The sequence below is a fragment of the Macaca fascicularis genome, chromosome 14 (assembly GCF_037993035.2).
Source record: "Macaca fascicularis isolate 582-1 chromosome 14, T2T-MFA8v1.1".
Lineage (NCBI taxonomy): Eukaryota > Metazoa > Chordata > Mammalia > Primates > Cercopithecidae > Macaca > Macaca fascicularis.
In genome coordinates, this window is record NC_088388.1 from 8,115,103 (window position 1) to 8,139,729 (window position 24,627).

At 56.9% G+C, this 24,627-nt stretch overlaps 2 protein-coding genes and 1 long non-coding RNA gene across 13 annotated transcripts; 1 reads left to right on the top strand and 2 right to left on the bottom strand.

The window, feature by feature from the left end:
* Positions 1–271: 271 nt before the first annotated feature.
* On the bottom strand, positions 272–9,446 carry RAB1B (RAB1B, member RAS oncogene family). 4 transcript variants are annotated; one of them, XR_012423062.1, is made up of 6 exons: positions 9,375–9,446; positions 5,909–5,981; positions 5,524–5,619; positions 5,316–5,411; positions 1,816–3,980; positions 272–1,720 (listed from the first exon to the last, which is right to left on the bottom strand). XR_012423062.1 is itself a non-coding variant. In XM_045370583.2 (6 exons), exons 1-6 carry the CDS (start codon positions 9,386–9,388, stop codon positions 1,526–1,528), a joined length of 606 nt encoding a protein of 201 aa, XP_045226518.1. In that variant the 5' UTR covers positions 9,389–9,446; the 3' UTR covers positions 272–1,525. The 4 variants fall into 4 exon arrangements, 2 of the variants coding, with proteins under 2 accessions (XP_045226518.1, XP_045226517.1); XR_012423061.1 differs by lacking the exon at positions 9,375–9,446 and adding an exon at positions 8,599–9,226; XM_045370583.2 differs by having other exon boundaries at positions 1,816–1,947.
* A 755-nt stretch (positions 9,447–10,201) lies between these two features.
* On the bottom strand, positions 10,202–20,386 carry KLC2 (kinesin light chain 2). 8 transcript variants are annotated; one of them, XM_045370577.2, is made up of 17 exons: positions 20,130–20,305; positions 19,618–19,693; positions 19,251–19,489; positions 16,101–16,331; positions 15,881–15,950; positions 15,034–15,256; positions 14,324–14,411; positions 14,119–14,220; positions 13,852–14,025; positions 13,627–13,726; positions 13,010–13,059; positions 12,848–12,915; positions 12,320–12,428; positions 12,052–12,210; positions 11,851–11,975; positions 11,577–11,634; positions 10,202–11,189 (listed from the first exon to the last, which is right to left on the bottom strand). In XM_045370577.2, the coding sequence occupies exons 3-17, from the start codon at positions 19,476–19,478 to the stop codon at positions 11,106–11,108; spliced, it is 1,869 nt and encodes a 622-aa protein (XP_045226512.2). In that variant the 5' UTR covers positions 19,479–19,489; positions 19,618–19,693; positions 20,130–20,305; the 3' UTR covers positions 10,202–11,105. The 8 variants fall into 8 exon arrangements, with proteins under 8 accessions (XP_045226512.2, XP_045226511.2, XP_065383993.1 ...); XM_045370576.2 differs by having other exon boundaries at positions 19,251–19,526; XM_065527921.1 differs by lacking the exons at positions 19,618–19,693; positions 20,130–20,305 and adding an exon at positions 20,333–20,386 and having other exon boundaries at positions 19,251–19,526.
* On the top strand, positions 16,160–18,983 carry LOC141408430 (uncharacterized). Its single transcript, XR_012423063.1, has 2 exons — positions 16,160–16,348; positions 18,862–18,983. It is a non-coding gene; the product is annotated as an uncharacterized lncRNA (long non-coding RNA).
* Positions 20,387–24,627: the final 4,241 nt, after the last annotated feature.

Sequence of the window (24,627 nt, forward strand, 5' to 3'; positions counted from 1 at the left end):
CCCGTGGGAGTTGGCGGCGGCACACCAGGTATGAGCTGATGGCCGCCCTCTCTCTCCCTGACAGAACGGTGCTGGGCCCTTGGGGACAGACCACAGAAGCACAAGCAGCTTTCCTGGCCCCAGGAAACGGGGTCAAGGGCTTTCACCAGCAGCCTTAAGATGCAGAAACCAAGCCAGGACCCCCGTGCACCCCATCAAGCCCAGGGTTCCAGTTCCATCCCCCCACCCCAAGGCTGGACTTAGACCAGAGACCACACTTGTCCACCACAACTTCCTTGCAAAAACCCTCAGCTCACCCGAGGGCCAATGGAAATTTATTAATTTTTTTGTCCTTTTCCATCTTTCCCCAAGTGGCTTTTCCTTGCAAAATGCCTGACATGACACCAGAGGGGAACCTGGGAGCAGGGGGGCACCCCAAGGGGCAGCCCAGGGACTTAAATACAAGCTGGAGGGCAGGGCACAGGTGGGACAGGCAAGAGACAGCACGAGGGACATGGCTGCTCAGGGAGACCAAAGACTTGCTTTCCTGCAGGAAGCAGCTGTGCCAGAGGGCAGGGGACTAGGATCCTGGGTGCAGAGTGGATGAGCAGAGAGGCCCCCAACCCCGGATGGAACCCATATTCCCCAGAGAAGTAGCGGCAGGGGATGAGGGCCTTCCCTGGTGGGCTCCAGAGACCCAGGGGAGAGTGAGCCAGATGTGCTGCCTCGGGGAAGGGGAGGAGGTGCTAGCAGAAGGTTAAGGCTGGTGCCCAGCCTCTGGCACAGTGGGCCTTCCGCCTCTGCCTGACGTGGGGACAAAGGGGCACACTGGGCAGGCAGCGCACGGGTCTGTCTCTGGAAGGGCAGAGGGCGGCAGGAGCAGACTCCCTCCAGGCTCAAGACACAAGCCCAGTGCGGCTACCCACCCACCCGTCCTAGATATACTCAGACCCCACCGCAGCTGGACGGCTCGAGCTGGGAGTGTGGGAGGGGAAAGGAGGCAGTGGGGAGAGGAAAGGGTGGGCTGCTGGGCCCCTGTGGTCTCCATGCCTGTCCTGAGGTCCAGCCCAGGGCCCTGGATCCCAGGTCCTGGATCCCCTGGCCACTCTCCTGGCCCTGGGCACTGACTGCAGCCAGGGCAGTAGAGGCCGGGGAGACCTCAGCTCTTGGGCAGGAGAGCAGGAAGAAGGGGAAGGAGAGAAACCCAGTGCAGCATACATGGGGGTGGAAGGGAGACCGACAGAAGAGCCCTCGTTCCAAAGAAAGGTGTGTAGGGGGGCATCTTGGAAAGTCACCTAGAGGCAGCAGCAGAGCAGGCCCCTGCCCTGCCTGACCACAGGTCCTGAGTGTCCTCCCTTAGGGACCCTTGACAGAACTGGGGCTCAGGGCAGCAGGCAGATGGGCCAGAGGGAGATGGGGAGCCCAGGACACCCCAAAGCCACAGACTCAAATGCCCCAGGAGAGGGAGAGGGAGGCACCTCCTGCATCCCCCCAGGGACATCATCTGGAGAAGGTGCCCCCTCCTGTCCCACTCCATGTGCCCCTCCTAGCAACAGCCACCGCCAGCCGGCTTTACAGGGGTGCTGTCGATCTTGAGATTGGGCCGCTCGCCCCCGGAGGCTGCTCCGGGCCCCATCCGCTTTTTGATCTCGGCAGCCATGGTCATGAACGCCTGCTCGACATTGGTGGCGTTCTTGGCACTTGTCTCCAAGAAGGGGATGCCCAGAGAGTCCGCAAACTCCTGACAAGGGAGAGGAGAGAAGAGGAGGGGAGAGCAGGGTGAGGGGCAGGAGGGCCCCAGCGCCCCCAGCCCAGGCAGACCCGCCCATCTGCTACCTTGGCTGTGGTGTTGTCCACCACCTTCTTGGTGGTGAGGTCGCTCTTGTTGCCCACCAGGAGCTTATTAACGTTCTCACTGGCGTAGCGGTCAATCTCCTGCAGCCACTGCTTCACGTTGGCATAGGACTCCTAGAGGGGGCCAGGGGCCAAAGTTATTTTGCTCCCAACTGTCACCCCTACCCCAGACCTGGAGAACAAGACCTTCTCTGAGGGGAACAGTACAGCTCTGGGCCCCCTGAGTCCTCGGCTCAGGGATGCAGAGGAAGCCCTCTGCTCCAGGCTGAACCTTCCTCCCTGCCCTCCTCCATCCAAGACCCAGAAGAGCCCCAGCAGCCTGCCAGCTGCCCTAGCACCTCAACAGCTGCTCCAACCCAGGCCTGCCAGCTCTGCTCCCTGCGGCTGTCTCTGCCCGAGACACTTGCAGGCCTAACCACATGTGAGAAGCAAAGAGAGAGTGGAGGGGAGACAGGAACAGAGAGTAACAGGTCTGCAAGAGTTACAGTTCCCACCGTGGCCTGAAAAATCCCTTTAAGGTTTGTAGCCTTGGAACGCAGGAGGTCGAGGGTCCTCTCAGAGGCGGCCCTGGCCCATGGCGAGACAGGACTCCTGGGAACAGCCTAAAATTCATCCTACTTTTGGCACCAACAGCCTTATGACCTGGCTTCAGACTCTTCCAGCAGCTTGCCCCTACCCCACACACAAAGGACAGGACTTTCAGGAAAGTGCTCAAGCTAGTGCCACTTTTCCTCCTTAGGAGCCAGAGGCCTGATGACATCACACTGGCTCAAACTTAGACTGGCTCAAACTCTTGCCATGTTCCAAGTTGGGTCCTGCACTAAGTGCTGGGGACAAAGGGGGAAATCATACCCGAGTCCTGCCCTAACACATTCACGGGACAGCAGAGGAATAGACCAGGCCACACACAAGGGCAAAACAGGTTAGAAGGCAGGGACCGGGGAGCCCCCAGACCACCTCTGCTTGAGGTGGGAGCAACAGCAGGCCTAAGCCTGCAGGTGGGAACTGGCCTTGTGCAGGAGAGGTGCCAGCTGGAGAGCCAGCATGTGCCAGGTCACTGAATGGGAGGGGCATGATGTCTCTGGGGAATGGGAGGAAGTGGAATGTTGCTGGGATGCACTCAATAGGGAGGGGGAAAGCGGAGAGGGGGAAAGGGGAGAGGGGGAAAGGGGAAAGAGGGAAAGGGGAGAGGGGGAAAGGGGAGAGGGGGAAAGGGGAGAGGGGACGGGGGAGGACAGAGCGGGGAATGGGGAGAGGCCAGAGCACAGACTGTCTCAGCCTGGCTAAGTCTTGGACAACCAGGAGCCAGTGGGCGTTTTCTCAGGCCAGAAGCAGCAAGATCACACCTGTGCTCTGGAAAGCTAGTCCTGACAGGAGCCAGAGGCCAGATCAGACCAGCAAGATGCAGACCAACTGGGAATGGTTGGAATAACCCAGGGAAGAGAATGTGCACCAAGCCAGGGATGCACACAGGATTTAGACCACCGCTGCTGAAGGCCTGGCTCAGCCATTTACTGTGTGACCTCAGGTATGTCCCCTGACCACTGTGAGCCTCAGTTTCCTCATTTCTAGAAACAGTACCTCCCAGAAGGGCTGCTGTGAGCATGAAGAGAATGAATGCAGGCTTGTCTCATAACAAGTGCTTACCTGGCAAGAGCTGCTATTATCCTCATGACTGCTATTATCATGAGAAAACAGATTTGAGGAAGATGATGGGGAGAGAACAGAGGGGACTTGAGACTGACTGGATGGGGGAGGGAAGAGTTTTCTGGTCAGCCTGGTAAGAATTGTGTCACAAAGATGGGGATGCAGCTGGGCATGGTGGTGTGCACCTATAGGCTGAGGCAGGAGGATCCCTTAAGCCCAGGAGGTTGAGGTTACAACGAGCTATGATCACACCACTGCACTGCAGTCTGGGTGACAGAGCGAGACCCCACGTTTTAAAATAAAAGTATTAAAAATGTGGATGGAGACGCTGGTTTGGGGAGAGACAGTGAGGCCAGTGCTGGACATCTGAGTTCTGCAGAGACTGCTTGAGGCGGGGGAAAGGGTGTGCTCAAAAGCCAAGAGCCCTCCAAAACTGGCTTTGCCCTTCCTGTGAGACCGGAGGCAAGTTACTTAACACCTCTCCAAGCAAGTTTCCTCATCTGGAAAACACAAACCCCACCATTTAGTTTACTAGAGAAGATCATGAAGATCAGAATTAACACAGACACAAAGTGCCAGCGTAGACACGGACAGAGGAGGGAAGCCACAGCCACAGCTGTTAGATGCAGGAATCACAGAAGACAAGGCAGAAGCAAGCCACAGAGTGGCCCCAGTCATGCACCAGAGTAAGGAGGAGAGTCCAGGGCAGTCGGGAAGCACCAAACACAGGGTGATGGGAGGCAGCACCAGACAAACCAGCAAACAGACACTGACAATAGAGAATCAAGTGCTGCAGGAGACTGAGGAGCTGGGGACGGTACACTTTTCAAGGAGAGAGAAGAGAACAGAGTTCAAAGCCACGAGAGGTCAATCTGCTGAAATGAGGTCACTGGATAGATGGCAGTCAGGTGGGCCCTGGTAACCTGTCTGGGTGGTATGTAGCTTCCCCACAGCTCGTCCAGAGCTGAGGACATCATGAGTCCCTGGTGAGCTAAAGAGCCCGGCTGCTCCTCAGACAGGGACTCTTACCAGCCCACGGCTGATTTAAGCTTCTCCTCATCCCCAGGGCTCGGCCCTGTTAAGCAACAACATTTGGTAGAAAAACACAAAGCAGGTGGAATGAGCCATCCAGGTTTTCTGTCTCTGCCACTGGACTAGCCGAAGGACCCTCGGCAAGTCACCTCACCATCCTGAGCCCAACTCCTCACCTGTGTGATGGGAACATAACACAGACCTCTTCTGAGCATCAGAGATTTGCAATCTGAGGGCTGGGCCAGGTTCTGTAAACTATAAGGTTTCATGGAACCATTTTCGGCTCTTGCTACCACCACTGTCAGTCACATGGGACTAACACTGCTGCTGGAGGCACAGAGCTTCTGGATCTCTGCTTGCATTGGGTCCAGAGCTCAAGCCTCCTCACTTCTTTGTCTAAGGCCCTCTAATTGTCCCCCTGCACTGTGTCTTCACACAGGAAGCCACAGACCCATCATAGCAGCCAACCGCCTGACTAAACTCCCATAACATGCAGGTGCCCAGAAGGTCTACAATAAGGTGGTAAGTTTGGCTTGGCGGGGAGGGAAGGTGTGAGGGCTTGTCCTGCCAGAACCTGCAACAGGGCCTTGGGAGGATCTATTTCTGTGGTTGTTTCCTTCCTTGTGAAATGAGTCCAAGTACAGTCACCTATTTTTTTCTTTTTCCTAGTTAGTTCCCGCAAGCAGACAAGTACAGTCTCTTTTCCAGGAAGCATTAGGAAAGAGAAGATGGAAGGAGGAAAAAGAAGAGTCAAAGACCTAAGGCTAAGGAGGCCAAGCTGAGGATGGCTAGTCCAGGAGTACCTGGTCAGTGACGTCATACACCACGATGATGCCATGAGCCCCCCGGTAGTAGCTGGAAGTGATGGTCCGGAACCGTTCCTGGCCCGCTGTGTCCCACTAGGAGACAGTAGGCAGAGGAGCAGGTCAGCTGGGGTCCAGATTCCCAGAGTCCCTTCCCTCCCAAGGCGGACACCTCTGTACCAGGGATTTTGGGAAGAGCGACACTCACGATCTGAAGTTTGATAGTTTTGCCATCCAGCTCGATGGTTCGGATCTTGAAGTCCACCCCGATGGTGCTGATGTAGCTCTCTGTGTACGTGTCATCCTGGAAGTTCAGGGGCCAGTGAAATGATGGGAGTAAATGAGGTGAGGCCCACTTGGAAAGCCTCCCTCCAGCTTCCAGCCCCAGCAGGGTCTCCTAATCACCAAGCCCCAATTCCCAGCACCCAGCTGGCCAGCCCTGTGTCTTGTTCAGGGCAGATGTGCTGCTGGCAGGTCTTACAGCTTCACCCCTGGTTCCCAGATCTTGCGACTACTGTGCTCTGGGTGGTCCCTTCTCCCCCCAGCTGCCAGTCAGGACCCCTGGTAGATGGTATGGGAGGCTTCTTACTCACAGCAAACCGCAGGAGCAGGCATGACTTGCCCACGCCTGAGTCGCCAATCAAAAGCAGCTTAAACAGGTAGTCACTGGAGAGAGAGGATGGGAAGGCGTGAAGGGAGGCAGGGAGCCCACCTACCATCATCCTGGAGTCACAATTAGAGGATTCCCCCACCCCACGAGGCATCCCTTGGTTTATTTTTATTTTTTTTGGCAATAAGGTCTCACTCTGTCACCCAGGCTGCAGTGCACTGAAGTGATCACGGCTCACTGCAGCTTCTACCTCGCAGGCTCAAAGTGATCTTCCCACCTCAGCCTCCCGAGTAGCTGGGACTTCAGGTGTCCACTACCACTTCTAACTAATCTTTTTTTTTTTTTTTTTTTTCTGAGACGGAGTTTCGCTCTTGTTGCCCAGGCTGGAGTGCAATGGCGTGATCTTGGCTCACTGCAACCTCCGCCTGCCAGGTTCAAGCAATTCTCCTGTCTCGGCCTCCCGAGTAGCTGGGATTACAGGCACCTGCCACCATGCCTGGCTAAGTTTTGTATTTTTAGTAGAGACAGGGTTTCACCATGTTGGCCAGGCTCGTCTCAAACTCCTGACCTCAGGTGATCCACCTGCCTCGGCCTCCCAAAGTGCTGGGATTACACGTGTGAGCCACCACATCCAGCCCCTGGCTACTCTTTTTATGTTTTGTAGAGACGGGGTCTCACTATGTTGCCCAGGCTGGTCTCAAACTCCTGAGTTCAATCGATTCACCTGCCTTGGCCTCTAAAAGTGCTGGGATTACAGGGGTGAGCCTGGTCATCCTTTGGTTTAGAATACTATGGTGCTCACCAGATCTTCCCACCAGTCCCGGTCAGGGAGGGCTGATGCCCCCCTCCAGAAAAAGCTAGCCCAAAGGGCTCTCAGCTTGCTGAGTCTAAATTCTCACTTTATGGAGAAAGAAATCAAGACACAGAGAGGGACGTGACCTGCCAAGGCGACAGAGCTGGGTATCCTACCCTGATTTCTGAGACTTCATGGTTTGGTACAGTAGGGGCTATTTAGGGAATCCCCAGTACATGACCTGTGGTATGCCTGGCTTGGCAGGGGAGGCCCCAGAAGTAGAACCCAGGGCACAGTCTAGAACTTGTTAAGTGAAAAACCCATGTAAAGAGACAGATGGCCAGGTGCTGTGGGGTGTGCCTGTGGTCCCAGCTACTGGGGAGGGTGAAGCAGGAGGAGGATCCCTGGAGCCCAGGAGTACATGACCAGCCTGGGTGATGTAGCACGACCCTGTCTCTCTTTTTTTTTTTTTTTTTTTTTTTTTGAGACGGAGTCTTGCTCTGTCACCCAGGCTGGAGTGCAGTGGCCGGATCTCAGCTCACTGCAAGCTCCGCCTCCCGGGTTTACGCCATTCTCCTGCCTCAGCCTCCCGAGTAGCTGGGACTACAGGCGCCCGCCACCGCGCCCGGCTAGTTTTTTGTATTTTTAGTAGAGACGGGGTTTCACCGTGTTAGCCAGGATGGTCTCGATCTCCTGACCTCGTGATCCGCCCGCCTCGGCCTCCCAAAGTGCTGGGATTACAGGCTTGAGCCACCGCGCCCAGCCATCTCTCTTTTTTTTGAAATGGAGTCTCACTCTGTCACCAGGCTGGAGTGCAGTGGCACGATCTCGGCTCACTGCAACCTCCAACTCCCGGGTTCAAGTGATTCTCCCGCCTCAGCCTCCAGAGTAGCTGGGATTACAGGCACGTGCCATGACACTTGGCTAATTTTTGTATTTTTAGTAGAGATGGGGTTTCATCATGTTGGCCAGGATGGTCTCGATCTTCTGACCTCGTTATCCACCCGCCTCAGCCTCCCAAAGTGCTGGGATTACAGGCGTAAGCCACCGCGCCCAGTCCACCCCATCTCTTTGGAAACAACAACAAAAAACCTGTTATGAAGTCACCAGGAAGAGGTGGTCAAGTTGCAATGAAAATTGCACTTAAGGCTGGGTGCAGTGGCTGACACCTGTAATCCCAACATTTTGGGAGCCCGAGGCACAAGGATCATTTGAGCCCAAGAATTTCAGACCAGGCTGGGAAACAGATGGAGACCCTGTCTTTACAAAAAATTTAAAAATGTGCCAGATGTGGTGATGTACCTCTGTATTCCCAGCTACTCAGGAGGACAAGGCAGGAGGAATGCTTGAGCCCAAGAGTTGGAGACTGCAGTGAGCCATGATCGTGCCACTGTACTCCAGCCTGGGTGACAGAGAGAGACCCTGTCTCAAAAAAAAAAAAAAAAAAAAGGTAAAAGGTAATCACATTTAATAATATTGAGTTCCAACTTGTGACTGTGTGAAGTCACACAGTTGAGTTCCCTGTGTGAAGTACTTCAAATGCATCATCTCATTTAATCTTCGCAACAGTCCAATGAAGTCAGTTTTATCATTGTCAACTAATGAGGAAACCAGAGGCCAGAGAAGGGAAGTGACTTGCCCTAACTTACACAGTTTTTCGCTTTAAGACTCAAACCAGGTTTGTCAGACTCCAAAGTCCCTGCGAGAGCCTGCTGGTTCCCTTCTCTGTTCCCCTCCCAATCCAGCTCAGAGCTTCACCCTTCCCCAAGGAAATCTGAGACCTGGATGTGGAGGAGAAAAAGGAAGTGGCAGAAGAGGAAGAAGATAACTGATACTTGGGGAAAACTATTAGTCCTGGGCATGAGATGTGGGCCACCTACCCGCAGAGGGAGTGACCAAGAGTGAGGAGAGTTTGAGGACCAGAGAATCCCGCTGGAAGGGGGAGAGCAAATTCCATATTCATCTAAACTTCACAAGCAGTGTGACAGCCAAGGGAAGGGGTGCGACGGTGGCGTTGGGGGCCTGAGCAAAAGCGAGGAGAGGGCGGGAAAGGACGGACCGTCGGGAGCGACAGGTCAGCGTAACCCAGGCAAAGGGTAGGAGGCAGCCCCGGAAGAGAGGACCTGCGGGAGATGGGACTCAAGCGGCGCTTCGGGGCCTCCCGCTTAGTTGGCCAGTTTCTGGGCCGGCCCCAGGAGCCGGGCTTCAGGAGAAAGAGAAGGGTAGAGGGATTCACTGCCCGACCTAAAGGGCCCGAGCCTGAACCCGAGACCAGAAACTATCTAAAGACGGGCTCCCAAACTCCAGGACAGTTGTCAAGCAGCAGGTGGGGAAACTGAGGCCTGAAGTGACCGGGACTGCGGGGTCATCTGACCGATAAGGCCTGGTAGGGCCGGTGTCTCGGGCTCCAAGAGCTGCCCCTCGGGGTCGCCACGTCTGGGCCCCGGGTGTGAGAGCTCGGGGTGTTGAGCCGGGGTCCTGGGGCCCCTGGGGGGAGGGGCAGAACCCGGATGTGAGGGGGGGGGGGTCAGCGGAAGAGGGACCCGGATGTGGGGGCGCCGCACAGTCCTGACCCGGGCCAGACAACCCCGGTAAGCGTACAGCCCCGTATTCGGGATCGAGGCTGCGCTGGACGGCGCGGGCGGGGCTCACTCACTATTCGGGGTTCATGGCGGCGGCGGCGGCCCGCTCGGTCGCTCCCAGTCGGCTCTGCTCCGCCTCCCGTTCCAAGATGGTGGCCGCTCCGCCCCAGAGGCCCCGCCCGCGACGCGCAGGCGCAAACGTCCTCTTCTCAGGCCTCGCCGCGCTGGTTCTCGGAACTTGTAGTCTGAGACGTTCTCCAACTCAGCCCCGCTGCGCAGGCGTAGTCGGGGAGCCCGTGCCTCCGCGCCCACTCCCATCACTACTGGCGCATTGCCTTCTGGGGCTTGTAGTTTGCACGCCGGACGCACCTAGGCTTGAGCACGATGCTGGAAAGCCTGACGGCGTCTCGGTGTTTAAAAAGCTCAGTTTAGAGCTGGGCTTGGCACGTTTCACATCTGTCTGACGGAGTCATCCTTACCCTCCCAATACCCACGTTGTGAACATTAAATGAGAATGTGGGATCTAGCAAGACTAGTAAAAGTTCACTTGTCCAGGGTTCCTCGTGTACTGGGCACTCCTAACTCGCAGCCGCGTGTCATCACCCGCATTTCATAGATGAAAAAACTGAGTCTCGGGAAACTCACTCAAAGTCAAAAACTTTGTGAAGAGCAGAGCTCGTAAGAGCCCGCGGTCTCCAGAACCCCACAAGTGAACGTTTTAGGGAAAGCCTGACTTGTGGGGCCCCCACCCAGTTCCGGGGTGGGCCAGAATATCTGGGCCCAGCTGCGCGGACAGCAGTTGAGCGAGACACACTGTCCCCCACTCACGCGCGACCCTTCCCGGCTCCACCCGTTTAGAGACGCGGGGGGACCCCGACCTCCGCCTCAAAACAAGCCCGGCTCAGATTCAAACCGTCTTTATTTCTACAGCAACATCTGAAAATAGAGAGCAGCCGCCTCACCCGCAACAGGGGGAGCCCCTCCTGCCACCAAGGGACCGTCGCCGCCCCTCGCGAGAAGCTGCAGGCGTGGGGAGAGGCGTGGCAGGATGGCTCGGTGGGCGGTGCCCGGGGCGGGGTCGGGCCGTGCCTGGGCGGGGCCGGGCGGGAGGGGCAGTGCATAAGGCCGGGATGCGGGGCAGGGCCCGGCGGTGGGAGGACTGACTAAGGGGAGGTCCCCGTCCTGGGGCACGGGGCGATGGCGGGGTAGGACGCATCCCTCAGAGGCCAGGAGGAGCGCGAGAAGGTCCCGGGAGCCACTTAGGAGGCGCCACTCCCGAGAATGTGGAGCCTGGGAGATACCACCGCACGGAATGGGGGTGATTAAGGCCTGGGCGGTACCACTAGAGGAGGGACGAGGGGAGGCCCGGGTAGTACCGTGGACTGAAGGGTGGGGCGCGGCCAATAACTTATTTCTCTATATACAGAAGCAACGGCCGGGTTGAGTTGGGAGGGAGGGCGAAGGTGCCGAAGGGCCGGCGAGTGCTTAGTGTTCTTGGCTCTGGGGTCTGGGGAGGCCAGGCCACTGAGTCTATGGTGGAGACTCCAGCCGGCACCTCCTGCTGGCCCCGAACCTAAGGAAGAGGGCCCTGCTAGAAGGAATAAATAAGGGATCGAGCTGGAGTGGGCAGGCCCAGCCTCCAGGGCTCAGGCTGAGATGACAAGGGAGAAGGTTACCCTGAGATTGAACAGAAAAGACAGGGGCTGTGGGAGAGACAGGCGGGACAAGCAGCAGGCCCATGCGCAGGGCTGGGGTGAGGGGGGTGTGCCAGGTGGGCGCTCTGGTGACTGGCTGCCCCTTCAGCATTAGCCCACCAGGGAGCTTCGTCGGGAGAGGTCCATGGAGCTGGAGCTGAGAGTGCGGCTGTCAGAGAGACCTGTGCCTCCAGGCTGTGGGCAGAGGGGGCAGGTGGCTCAGCCCCGTGCTGCTGCCAGTCTGTGCCTCCCTGGCCTGAAGCGGCCTGACCCGGCAGAGGCAGCCGGAGTCCCTGAGCTGGGCAGAGGCAGTGGCAGTTCCGGCCCAAGGCCACGCCCTGGTGCCCTGACACTCCCGCCCATCTCCACGGTGACTGTGTTGGCACTGGCCATTTACACATCCACCCCCAGGAGAGACTGGGTTCCCCTCCTGTGTCTCCGCTTTGTCCAGCCCAAAGTAGGCCTGGGATAGAATCCGTTCCCTCCCATGTCGGATGAAGAGGCATGCTGGAGGGAAGCTTGGCAGCGCACATGCAGCCCCGGCCACAGCCGCCCAGTGCCCGGACACCCGCTTGCCCCTACCTGGGTCGGCTCTTCCACGCTCTTGTTGAGGAAGTTGAGGGAACTGGCTCGCTTCATCCTGAGGGAAAAGGACAGCGTGGTATTTGCCCAAGGAGGAACTCAGGGGAGATGGGGGCAGGGAGCAGGGTGGGGCTGGGGAGGGAGCAGACTGGTGGGTGGTGGAGCCTGAGAGGGATGGGGAGGTTGCCTGGGGTCAGTGGGGCACACTCATGGGTCAGGAGCTCATCCGGGGTTGCTGGGTGGTTCCTGAGGCCCACCTTGGTGGGGGGCTCACCTGGGGTTAGGGGGCTCCTGGGGGCCGCCCCCCTGCAGCTTCTTTACTAGCATCTCACTGCTGCGCCTCAGGGCGTCTCGAAGCTTCCCAAAGGAGCCGCTGCGCCGCAAGGAGCCACTGCCATCCTGCGGGTGGACAGGCTCACCTCTAGGCCCCACTGGCCACCTAGGCTCCCGGCCCGGCCCCAGCCCCTGGACTCACCCCACTCCACTCAGCTGTAGGTCCCGCATCCTCGAGGTCAGACTCAGACCGGGGCCCGGCACCCCCGGCCACGTCTCGGCTGCCACGGCGGTCTCCCCGCCCGCCACTGCCATCTTTCAGCAGTTCTACCACCTTGGTCTGGCTTGCGGGGTCCAAACCCTGAGGGAGGGGCAGGGGCATCAGGGAGGGGCAGGGGCATCAGGCCGTGACTGGGCCACACTCAGGGCCACACAGGTGTCTGCCCACCCCCTCCTGCATGGAGCCCCACCTGCTTGCGGTTGCGGCTGGCACAGTCCTCCAGTGTGTGTGCGGCTTCCAGCTTGCCCTGGCGTCGGTATAGGGCCCCCAAGCTGCGCAGGGTGGTGTTGACTGTGGGGCTGTGGATGGGATAGTCTCAAACTCCATGTTCCCCCAGACCCAGGGCCCGTCCTGGCACCCAGCCTATAGGGGGCCCTGAGGAAATAGGGACCTCTGGGGTAGCCAGAATCCATTCCCTCCCATGTCAAGCCCTGTGCTGGGCCCACCCAGCCTCTTCTGCCCTGGGGGAATCACGCCAGGGCTAGGGACCTGGCCCCAGGGCCCTCATGGGATGTTGTCACCAGGACCGAAAGCTGGGAGACCCGGAGCAAGATAATTAGGCTGAGAATTAGGAGACAGAGCCTTCTTGGGACAGGTGACCTGTGAGCTGGGCCTTGCCAGATGAGCGGCAGAGGAGGGGTGTGTTAGGAGTGAGAGTATGGAATGTGGAGACTGCCCTGCCATGCTCTGCTCCCCAGCCCCGCCCCGCCCCCCTCACCTGTCTACTTTACAGGCCTTGTACCAGCTGCCATATTCCCCATAGGGGGCGCTGTCCCGGCGCTTATCCTGGAAAAAGAATGGTCACACTAAGTGAGAGCAGGCCCCGTTCTGCACATCCCCGCCTCCCTTGACAACCACCCAACCTGCCCCACAGAGCTACCTTGCTTTCCTCCCGCTCCTCTGCGTGCATCCAGATGGGCTTGTTGTCCCCTGGGGAGAGAAAGGAGACTGTCAGCGGCCTACCATATAGGCCTCACCTGGTTGGGCTGGACACAGGACTGGGGTCAGGGGAGGGGAGACCAGGGTTGGGCTTTGTTGAATGAATGAACAAGAATAAGACCCAAAACACTACTGACCCTCTTCTGGACAAAGAGATGAGCAGAACAGACCCTTACACCTCAGGCCACAGCCCAAGACATGTGCTAGGCCTGAATGATGGGCCAGGCTCCGAGGGACTCAGGAGCAGATGACAACTGACCATCCGGGGCCGGAGGTAGTTTCTCAGAGCGGGAGATGAGGTGAGCAGGAGTTGCCAGTGAAGAAGGGGGATGCAAAGGTGTGTGAGGCACTGGCAGGCCAAGGGGGCTGCATGAGTTGGGTGTATGCTCACATGTGCAAACGTGAGCACAGGTGGCTGGGCACCATCTGGGGGTGAAGCTGGGGACCAGCCAGGCCAAAGTCTGACGGCCTGCCCAGCTGAGGGATCTGTCCTGGGTGCTGATGGCAGAGTGGGCCTGGGATGGATTGGCCAGAGGCACATGGCAACCACACACTCACCATTGACAGAGCCAAACTCTTTCTCATGAGCGCGGGTGAGGATCTCCTTGTACAGGGTCTCTGCATCCTGGTACTTGCCCTGCTTCAGGTAGCAGGAAGCCTGGAAGTGGGAGACCCAGAGAGTGAACAGGATGCATGGAGCCAAGCCTTTTTCTCTCCTTCTTCCCCAGCGTCATCCCTGCCTCCCTCCTTTCCATCCTCCAGCCCCTTCCAGCCTCAAGGCACCAGGTTGTTCTTGGTCTTGGCTACATTGGGGTCATCGGGCCCGAGGCGTGTAGCATAGATCTCCAGCGCCCGCCGATAGTAGTATTCCACCTCCTCGGCTTTGCCCTGGTTCTGGCACAGCAGGGCCAGGTTGCTGAGCTGCTTGGCCACATCTGGGTGAAACTTGCCTAGGACCTGGGATGGGAGAGGAAGCCAGGGGTTGGGTTCAGGGCTGCCCGGGCCCCTGCCTCCCAGACCCCTGGCCTGCCCAGCCCTGCCTGCTCGCACCTTCTCTCGGATCTCCAGTGCCCGCTTGCACAACGGCTCAGCCTCCTTGTACTTGCCCCTCTTGCCATACAGGACCGCCAGGTTGTTTAGTGTCGCAGCCACCTGGAGGTGGAAGAATGGAAGCTCCTTGACCCAGGCCCTGCAGGACTCTGGGACCTGCAGGGGATGGGGCACAGCCCCCACCTCCCACCCAACCCTCACTCACGGCTGGGTGGTCCTTGCCCAGGGTTTTCTCCCGGATGGCCAGAGCATCATTGAGTAGGTGGGCAGCCTCCTTATACTTGTTCTGATCCCTGGGAGCAGGTGGGAGCATGGTCAGGGCTGTCCCCCAGCTCGAGGCCCTCCCCAGTGGCCTGCAGTCCCTGTGGTCACTCCTGTACTCAGTGAGTGAGTATGACAGAGTGGGACCCATAGTGTGGAGAGACCTGCTTAGCTCCTGCTCTCTGAGCTACAGGGGCTGTGGGCAGTTTTCTCACAATTGGCTGGGGTGTGCGGTGCTGGAGTCCCACTGACTGCCTGGTGCCTAGTATCCCTGGGCGCCACATGGCTCTCCTGCTGCCCCTTTAGCGTGTCCCGCTCTCCAGGTCCCAGTGCCTTTGTTCATGCTGGCTTTTTGCCATGGGAACCTTTTCTAGCCTCTTGTGTTCAGCCAAACTCACTTTCTGGCAAAGCCCCTCCTCCAGCCTTAGTGCCTGGAGAAGCTGTGCAGACTCCCCAGGACCCCTGGAGTCCTCATGTGCAGTCTCTCCCCAGTTCTGGCGAAGCCTCTCTCCTACACTAGACAGTTTTACTCGCATCTGTAGCCCAGCTCCACACAGGTGGGCCCCGAGTCTGGCCCCACAGCAGGCACCAAAGGTTAGTGATCCGGGGCTGAAGCGTTCCAGAAGAATTTGGGCACCCCCAGAGAGTCCTCACCGATAGACCAGTGCCAGGATGTTCAGCATGGTGGCAACGTCAGGGTGGTCGTGGCCTGACGTCTTCTCCAGGTCTTCGAGTGCCTGCTTGCAGAGTGGCACAGCTACCTCATAGCGGCCCTGTGAGGCGTACTGGATCACCAGGTTGTGCAGGGTGCGGAGCCGGGCCGGGATCTCGTAGCCCCCATGCTGACCAGACACATCCCCTCCTCCTGGGCTAGGGGCTGCAGGGTCAAGGGCAGGAGGTCAGATGTACCATCTGCCCACTGGGCTGAGATGGTACATGCCAGCTGTGCCTTTGAGCCACTTGACACGTGGCCCTGGGCAAGTCACTAACCACTCTTTCTCAGTTACCCCATTTACACAGTGGGTCTAGTTACCCTATAGAAAGAGGGGGTAGAGGCCCAGCTCCAGTACTTAAGGCTCTGTGTAATGGGGCAAGTCGCCTAACCTCTGAGCCTGCGTCCCTGTGTACAGAGTGGAGGCCCCGATGCACAACCAGTACCATGAGCAAAGCAGGCACTGGCCCCAGTGTGGCTGTCTGCACATGCCTCCCTCAGAGGTGACTCGGAGGAGAAAAGAACTCTCCCAAGGGTCAGGGCAACTAGTGGCAGAGCAGCACTGGAAGCCAGGCTGGCGACTCCATAGCTCTTAACTGTGATGTCTGCTCCCCGCAGAGCTGGGGGGATGTGAGAAGCAGCAGCACGTATGATTGTTCTTGAAGCTCTAACACGCTAGGATGTCATGATCAGAAGTGAGGCAGGAAGGAACATGGCAGCCACTTGGTCCCAAGGACCAAGAGTTCACACAACCTTTCCTTCCCCCACTCCAGAACTGCCCATCCGCACCTGGGCTCTGCTCATCCTCATTGGGGAACAGGTCATCCAGTGTGTCTTTGGGGACGTCCCCCTTCTCCTCCTGGGAAGGAAGACAGGATGAGCGTCAGGGAGGGAGACACAGGGCAGCCAGGGTGTCCGTGGGCTGGGGTGGAGCCGAATTTGCTCCATGCTGCCCCTCCCTGCTCCCAGGCCCCCTTGCTGGGCAACAGTGACCATGGTAGGAGCTCACGTTAGGGGAGATGTCTTCATCCAACTTGCGGATCTGGCTCATGAACAGCAGGTGCTGCTTCTCCTCCTCCAGCTGGGCCACGGCCTGCTCACTGCGCTGCAGCTTCTGCTGCGTCCCCGCCAGCTCCTCACGCAGCCACTGGTTCTCCTGCACCAGGCGCCGCACCTGCGCCCGCAGCTTCTGCTTCTCTGATTCTACGGCCCCCAGGTGGCTCGACAGTGCCAAGATCACCTGTGCAACCAGCCCAGGTAAGGGTCGGAGCCCCATCGACCCCTCGCCTATGACTGTAGCCTGGGCCTAGTTGGGCTCTGGGACCCAGTGAAGGGCCAGGCCTGGCCCTACAGTGAGGAGCTGTAGGCCTTTTCTCTCCTAGTCAAGGGAGAATCTCCTCAAGGCCTCAAACACACCATAGTGCAAAGCCCAAACCCAGGAGGCTTGGGAGTCCCCAGTTCCTTCCTTCTGGGATCAGGAGAACCCCAAAAGGGCTCTCCTGTGAGAGAGTTGGGGTGCTGTGCTTTCCCTGAGCTACTAGCCCCTTCCTTCATCTCTTCCTGGGTTGTACTCAGGCCCCTGCTGCCACAGCCACGAGGTTACTGCTCCCTGCCCCAGGGCTAGTGCTTGCTCACAGAACTCTGCTAGATGGCTGAAGGGCCACCCAAAGACTCCATCCCCACTTCTGCTGAGGGGGCCACAGCATCCCCTGCCTTTCTGCAGCTCCCAGGTAGGGAAGGGGCATGTATCCCAAATGCTCAGCTGGCGTGAGGAACCACAGGGGCAGGAAAAGTATCCAGAGGCCTTGGCCTCAACCCCCACCCCTCTCCCCAGCCTCTATAACTCCTTTCCTGAGTTTCCAGTCTCTTCCTGCGTTCCTGCCTAGGTTCCAACCTCCCTTCTTGCTCTCTCTCTCTTTTTTTTTTTTTTAATTTGAGACAATGTCTCACTCTGTCACCTGGGCTGAAGGGCTATGGCACCATCACAGCTCACTGCAGCTTCCACCTTCCAGGCCCAAGTGGTCCTTCCACCTCAGCCTCCTGAGTAACTGGGACTATGGGTGCACACCACCACACCTGGCTAATTTAAAAAAAATTTTGGCCAGGTGCGGTGGCTCACGCCTGTAATCCTAGCACTTCGGGAGGCTGAGGTGGGCAGATCATGAGGTCAGAAGATTGAGACCATCCTGGCCAACATGGTGAAACCCCATCTCTACTAAAAATACAAAAATTAGCTGGGTGTGGTGGTGTGTGCCTGTAGTCCCAGCTAGTCAAGAGGTTGAGGCAGAAGAATCGCTTGAACCTGGGAGGTGGAAGCTGCAGTGAACGGACACTGCACCACTATACTGCAGCCTGGGTAACACAGTGAGACTCTGTCTCAAATATAAATAAATGAAAATAAAAAATTTTTTCATAGATACGGGGTCTCATGAACTCCTGGATTTAAGCAATCTTCCTACCTGGGCCTCCCAAAGTGCTGGAATTACAGGCGTGAGCCACCACACCTGGCCTCCACCCTTTCCTGGTCCTTCACGGTCCAGGGTCATTTCTGCAGTGGTGTCTCCAGCTAGTCACACCTCCCACTCTGCTCCAGTTTCACTCATGGCCTTGATGCCCATGCCCTCCATGCAGACTGTTCCCCCTCTGTGAGAGTGCATGTGCTCCACCAGGTGTGGGACCCCTGACTGGTCCTCTCTGCCTGTGATGGCCAACTGGCAGAGGAGTGAATGTCCTTGCAGAGGGCCAGGCCGTCTGAGACCCTGTACTTTACAGTTGGTTAGCAAATGCCTAAGTGACAGGTGTTTCCATAACCACTAGCTTAAAAAAAAAAATTCCTCCAACAGCCTGGAAGTATACACAGCAGATGGCATGATCCCTATTTTAAAGAAAAGGAAACCAAGATGATACAACCTCCCCAGGGTTCATGTGCCAGGCAGGGGTTCAGCCAAGCTCTGAGGAGAATAAAACAAGTCTAACTCCTTGCACATCCCAATGGCTCCTGGACATCTCCAATTGCATATCATCCTGGCAGCCTCAACTAAAGGGGGCCAAAACAGAGTTCTGATCCACCCAGGCCCTCTCCTCCCTAATGTGCTTAAATCACAAACCTGGGAGTGATGCTGCCTTCCTCTCTCTCCCTTATTCCACCCTGGGTCTTCCTGGACCTACCTCCAGAACATCCAGAACTGGTCCCTTTTCTCCACCATCATAGCCACCCCTTAATTCCAAGCACCAGCTCTGATTTGAATTCCAGCAGTGGCTTCCTAACCACTCACTGGAGAGTGATTGCATCCTCGACCCACTGAGATTTATTCTCCACATCTCAGCCAGAGAGAGTTTTTAGAAATTCAAGTCAGACTGTGTTGCCTGTCTGCTTAAAGCCCTCCAGAGGCTTTCTGACTTCCTGAGGATAAAACCCACACTAACGAGGCCATGATCTGGCTCTTGGCTTCTCCCCAGGCCTCTTCTGTCCCTCTCTCCCTTCCATGAAGCTCCAGTCACACAGTTCTTCCCCGAGTTCCTCCACCACAACTCCTACCCCAGGACCTTTGCACATGCAACTTCTCCCCTGCCTCCCTTTCCTGGAGACTGGTTCATTTCTTCCCTCAGGTTTCAGTTTGTCATTTCCTCATAGAAATCCTGCCTGACCAGTAGACAAGACTCACTGCTGTGAGCTATCATAAAATCTTGTTCTTTTCTTTGTAGAACTCATCACAATTTGTAACAACCAATTATTTCCTTATGTGTGCTTTTGTCTCTTTTCCAAATAGGGCAGGAATCCTGTCTATTTTGTTGGGTCCTGTATCCACCTAACGGCCTGGCTGGCACTGAAAAACTCATCTGTTAACGAATGAATAGAAGAATAAATCGGTGGGAGGCTGTGTTTCCTTAAGGATTTTCTTTCTGTTCTCATATGCCATCCAGTCTCCCTTAGGTAGAGGGGAGCTGGGAATGGGGCTCTGCGTGGGGGCGAGGGTGATCATGGTCTCTTAGGGCAGGGCTGGGGTCGCCAAAGTGCATTTATTTCTTCAAAAGGTATTTACTGGGGTCCTAACACGGGGCTCCAGGAAACAGAAGATTCCTTGCTCATATTCTTCTCCTAGATTACTGGATTTCTCTGGAAGGCTCGATCCCACCTCAGTACCCTAGACTGACCTACCTGGGCCTCCCCCAGCCCAAGCTCAATGGCTTCCAGGGAGCGACGCAGGAGGATGCAGCGCTCCTGCGAGCCAGGCTCGGCTTCGCTGGCCTCAGGCGCAACCAGAGGAGCCAGCAGGGCACGATGCTCCCCACGCAGAGTCTCCAGTCCCTGGATGACGGCCTTGGTGCCCAGCACGATCTCATCCTGGCTCAGCTTCTCCTCCCGCGGAAGCACCATCATGGCCATGGTTGTGGCGTCTGTGAGGACGAGGGTGCGGGCAGGCGGGCGCCGGGCCTGGGGCCACACCGCCCCAGATTAGGTAAACACAGGCGGTCCCCGGACGCCTGGTCCCGTGTGCCCAGGTCCCCCAGCCTGCAACCCGTACCTTGCCCACGCTTGGCCTACAGAGGGCGCGCCCGGCTCGTCTTGGCCAGGGAGACGCAATGCGGTGCGGCCGGACCCTGCTTCGGCCCCAGACCACCGGCTTAGGCCGACTTAGGCGGCCCAGTGTCCGGGTTTCCCCGGGGACCCCCTAACCAGGGCAGGTATGGGGAACGTGGGGGCTCTCTCCTGTGCAGGAGACCCTGGTCCCTCCGGCGATCCGGGCCCAGCCCCTCGGACAGCCCCATCCCCAACCGGCAGGCCACGCCGCGGAGCCCATCCTCCCGACGGGCCGACCCTGCGGAGGCCATCTCCCTACAGGGGCTGAGACCGCGGCCCTCAGTCCTTCCAGGTTGTGCCCACTACGACCCCTCCCCTGGGCCAGCGCAACGTCCTGCGGCCTCCCCTAAAAAGGCCGCGCCCCTGCCCTGGGCCACCCGGGACCGCGCCCCCTACCAGGGCTGGTCGGATCCTCCCACAGGCCGCGCCCACGACGACCCCCTCCCCTAGGCCGACCTGGAGCCTCCCCCTGCTTTAGGGCCTGATCCCGTCTCCCGGCCCAATCGGCCCGCGCCGACCTGCGCCTGGTGCTCGGGCCCGGCTCCGGCTCCGGCTGCCTCCCGCTTCACCCGGACCCACAGCCGCGAGCCGGTCCCGCCGCCTCCATCCCGCCGGCCTTCCCAGCAGCCCCCGCGCCGCCTTAAAGGTGAAGCCGCTACCTCGGTGGCGTCGGAGGGGGCGAAACACGCTTCTCACGGCCAGCTCGCTGCCTTAAAGGAGCGCGGGCCGGGCCGGCTCCAGCGGGAGGGGGACGGGGCGGGGCCATCGAGGCGGGGGCGGGGCGAGGACCCGCCCGGGGCGCAGTTTCCAGGGGCCCGCCAGCCCCGAGGGGTGCCCTCGGCCTCAAAATGGCCCGGGTCCTCAGGGTGTGGAGCTGCTCGGGAGATTGAACCCTAAGGTACCTAGTGTGGCGCCATCGAGGACGGCGGGAGAAACTGAGGCGCAGGGAGAAGGTTGGGCTTCCCGGAGTACAGAGCGAGGCATTTGCCACTAATTGAGCGCCTACTGCGTGTTGCGCGCCTTGGTGCCCTGGGTTCATTGACTTAATGCTCACGAAGACCCGAGAAGTGAATGCCGCTGTTACCTGGCTCGCAGATCTGACCCCGGGCTTCGCATCCCGGGGTCACATCTGGTGGGGGACGCACCATCTCTGACAGAGGTGGTTCAGCGCCCTTAGCTCAAGCACATCCGGTGACAGGGAGCTTACTACGTTCGGCTCTGAGACAACTCCAAAGGTTAGCAAAATTTTCCTTGTATAGACCTCGAAGTGCCTTCCTGCAGTGCTCATCCACAGCCCTAGCTCTGTCTTCAGAAAGAAAGCTGCTCCCTTATGTCGGTTAAGGTATTTGGAGACAGCGATGGTGCCCCGCGTGGTCTCATCTCTTCCCCGGGCTGCTCCTGGTCCTTTCGCTCAGTCCTACCGCAGTTTCCTGACCCTTCCCCATCCCAATTTCTCCTTTCTGGGTGTAGTCTAGCTTGTCGGTCCTGCTCAGAAGGTGGTGCTCAGCCCAGGGCCCAGTGATCAGAGACGAGGAATGAACTGCGCAGATCAGAGGGACGGTACCCCCAGGATGCCACCTGTCCACAAAAAAAGCCGCAAACCAGGCTGCCTTTTACACAAGTGAAGACCCTCTATTTTACACATCTCAGTTACATCCAACCAGGTTCTTCTCAAACCTGTTCTCTGCCAATGATTTTTTTTAAGAGAGGTTCTGGTCCAGGCGCGGTGGCTCACGCCTGTAGCCCCAGCACTTCGGGAGGCTGAGGCGGGCGGATCACGAGGTCAGGAGATAGAGACCATCCTGGCTAACACGGTGAAACCCCGTCTCTACTAAAAAATACAAAAAATTAGCTGGACGTGGTGGCTGGAGCCTGTAGTCCCAGCTACTTGGGAGGCTGAGGCAGGAGAATCGCTTGAACCCAGGAGGCGGAGCTTGCAGTGAGCCGAGATCGCGCCCCCGCACTCTGGGCGACAGAGGGAGACTCCGTCTCAAAAAAAAAAAAAAAAAAAAAAAAAAAAAAAAAGATTCTTACTTTATAAAATACTTTATAAAAAAAGGTTCTTACTTTATCGTCCAAGCTGGCGTGCAGTGGTGTGATCATAGCTCACTGTAACCTCAAACTTCTTTGTTTTCTTTTTGAGATGGAGTCTGTCTCCCAGGCTGGAGTGCAATGGCACGATCTTGGCTCCCTGCAACCTCCACCTCCAGGGTTCAAGCGATTCTCCTGCCTCAGCCTCCCCAGTAGCTGGGATTATACCACACACCACCACACCTCGCTGATTTTTTGTATTTTTGGATACGGGGTTTCACCATGTTGGCCAGGCTGGTCTCAAACTCCTGACCTCCGGTAATCCACCCACCTTGGCCTTGGCCTAGCCTGTAACCTCAAACTCCTGGGCTCACGAAATCTTCCCATCATAGCCCCCCAAGAAGCTAGGACTACAAGTGCATGCCACTACACCTGGCTTTTTTTTTTTTTTTCCCAATTTATTTTCTTAGAGACAGGGTCTTGATATGTTGCCCAGGCTGGTCTCAAGTGGTCCTCCATCTTGGCCTCCCAAAGTGCTGGGATTACAGGCATGAGACACCGTGACTGGCATGATTTTTTCTGGATAGCTAATACTTTCATTTGTGCAACATTCAAAAGACATACAAAGGCCAGGCTCAGTGGCTCACACCTGTAATCCCAGCACTTTGGGAGGCTGAGGCAGGTGGATCATCTGAGGTCAGGAGTTTGAGACCAGCTTTACCAACACAGTGAAATCCTGTCTCTACCAAAAATACAAAAATTACCTGTGCCTGGTGGTGCACACCTGTAGTCCCAGCTACTGAGGAGGCTGAGGCAGGAGAATCGCTTGAACCCAGGAGGCGCAGGCCGCAGTGAGCTGAGATGGCACCACTACACTCCAGCCTGGGTGACAGAGACAGACTCGTCTCAAAAAAAAAAAAAAAAAACAACTTAAAAAAAAGGCATACAAGCAAGTTACAATGAAATGTAGTTATCCCTGTGACTGCTGTCCTCAGCCATCCAGCTCCCCTCTTCAGAAGCACACCTTCTGTTGTGTCTTATGTCCATTGATTATGTTATTTGCATCAGTGCTGAGCTTGTGTTTATCCTTGTTCATTTCAGCTGGTCAGTTTTCCTCCAGAGCCCCTGAGATTGGGGTCTTCTGCATTTGGGACCTGTGGTCCTTCAGCCATCACATTGGCCTTATTTCCCAGATACATTGCCATTGGTTGGGCTGGGCTCAGTGGCTCACACCTGTAATCCCAGCACTTTGTCAGGCTGAGGTGGGCAGATTGCTTGAGCTCAGAAGTTCAAGACTAGCCTGGGCAACATGGTGAAACCCCATCTCTACAAAAAATACAAAAATTAGCTGGGCATGGTGGTGTGTACCTGTAGTCCTAGCAACTCAGGAGGCTGAGGTGGGAGGATGGCTCAAGCCAGGAGGTGGAGGTTGCAGTGAGCAGAGATAACATCATGCCACTGCACTCCAGCCTAGGCGGCAGAGCCAGACCCTGTCTCAAAATATATACATACATATATTTGCATTGATTGCACTTTGGTAAGTCTGCCTCTGTGCACAGAGACTCCATCTGACCATGACTGGACTCCCATCTGGCCAGCATGTTCTGTTCACAGGGAAGAAACAGAATATGGAGCGCAAGGCACTTCTGTTGTTCTTCATGACACTGGGTTTCAAAATCTTTTGAGAAATAACTTTCTTAGAAGGCTTTCCCTCTAGAGATTGAGATTTGGTGGTGCCAGGGTGAAGGTGAATCCTGGGCACCTCTTGGGACTTTTTTTTTTTTTTTTTTTTTTTGAGATGGAGTCTTGCTCTGTTGCTCAGGCTGGAGTGTAGTGGCGCAATCTTGGCTTATTGCAACCTCCGCCTCCTGGGTTCAAGTGATTCTTCTGCCTCAGCCTCCCAAGTATCTGGGACTACAGGCGTGTGCCACTATGCCTGGTTAACTTTTGTATTTTTAGTAGAGATGGGGTTTTACCATTATTGGCCAGGCTGGTCTCGAACTCCTGACTTCATGATCTGTCCACCTCTGCCTCCCAAAGTGGACTTTTTAAAGAGATGAGGTCCCACTGTCACCCAGGGTGCAGTGGAGTGCCACAATCATAGTTCACTGCAGCCTTGAACTCCTGGGCTCAAGTGATCCTTCCACCTCAGCCTCTTGAGTAGCTGGGACTACAGGCAGGTACTCACCATGCCCAACTAATTTTTATTTTTTTGTAGAGATGGGCTGTCCCTCTGTCCCTGTGTTGCCCAGGCTGTTCTTGAACTACTGGGATCAAGCGATCGTCCCACCTCAGCCTCACAAAGTGCTAGGATTACAGGTGTGAGCCACGGAGCCTGGCCGCCTCTTGTGGCTTTAAAACTTAAGTGGTGCCTGTATTGTGCACCCCGGATTGAAAGTGCTGTTTCAGTGTCTGTTTTGCAGGTGAAGAAACTGAGGCTCAGAGAAGTGAAAGGCGCCTGCACCTGGCTCAATGGGCTTTTTTGTTTGTTTTGCGACAGAATCTTGCTGTGTTCCCCAGGCAGGAGCGCAGTGGCGCGATCTCGGCTCACTGCAACCTCTGCCTCCCAGGTTCACGCCATTCTCCTGCCTCAGCCTCCCGGGTAGCTGGGATTACAGGCGCCTACCACCACACCTGGCTAAGTTTTTGTGTTTTTAGTAGAGATGGAGTTTTACCATGTTGGCCAGGCTGGTCTCAAACTCCTGACCTCAGGTGATCTGCTCGCCTCAGCCTCCCAAATTGTTGGGATTACAGGCGTGACCCACTGTGCCCGGCCAAGGAGCACATTTATTTTATCACCTTTTCCCCGGTAAATGGAGAGAACACTTGTCAATCTCCCTTTGCGACTTGTGCAGGTTCCTTGCTCCGATTGTTCTGCTCACCGTCTGTGGGCTTCAGTGGTTCCTTTGTGATTCTCCTTAGG

Excerpts from the sequence above, each read along its gene's own strand:
- RAB1B (XM_045370582.2), bottom strand. The coding sequence starts at position 8,681 with ATGAATATGGAATTTGCTCTCCCCCTTCCAGCGGGATTCTCTGGTCCT. Across the intron at positions 5,620-5,908 it reads GCCTGCTCCTGCGGTTTGCT|GATGACACGTACACAGAGAG; the intron begins GTGAGTAAGAAG and ends CTGAACTTCCAG. Across the intron at positions 5,412-5,523 it reads AAACTATCAAACTTCAGATC|TGGGACACAGCGGGCCAGGA; the intron begins GTGAGTGTCGCT and ends ACTGTCTCCTAG.
- KLC2 (XM_065527921.1), bottom strand. The coding sequence starts at position 19,478 with ATGGCCATGATGGTGCTTCCGCGGGAGGAGAAGCTGAGCCAGGATGAG. Across the intron at positions 13,727-13,851 it reads CCAAGACCAAGAACAACCTG|GCTTCCTGCTACCTGAAGCA; the intron begins GTGCCTTGAGGC and ends TCCCACTTCCAG. Across the intron at positions 11,190-11,576 it reads GCGTGGAAGAGCCGACCCAG|CCTGGAGGCACAGGTCTCTC; the intron begins GTAGGGGCAAGC and ends CTCTGCCCACAG.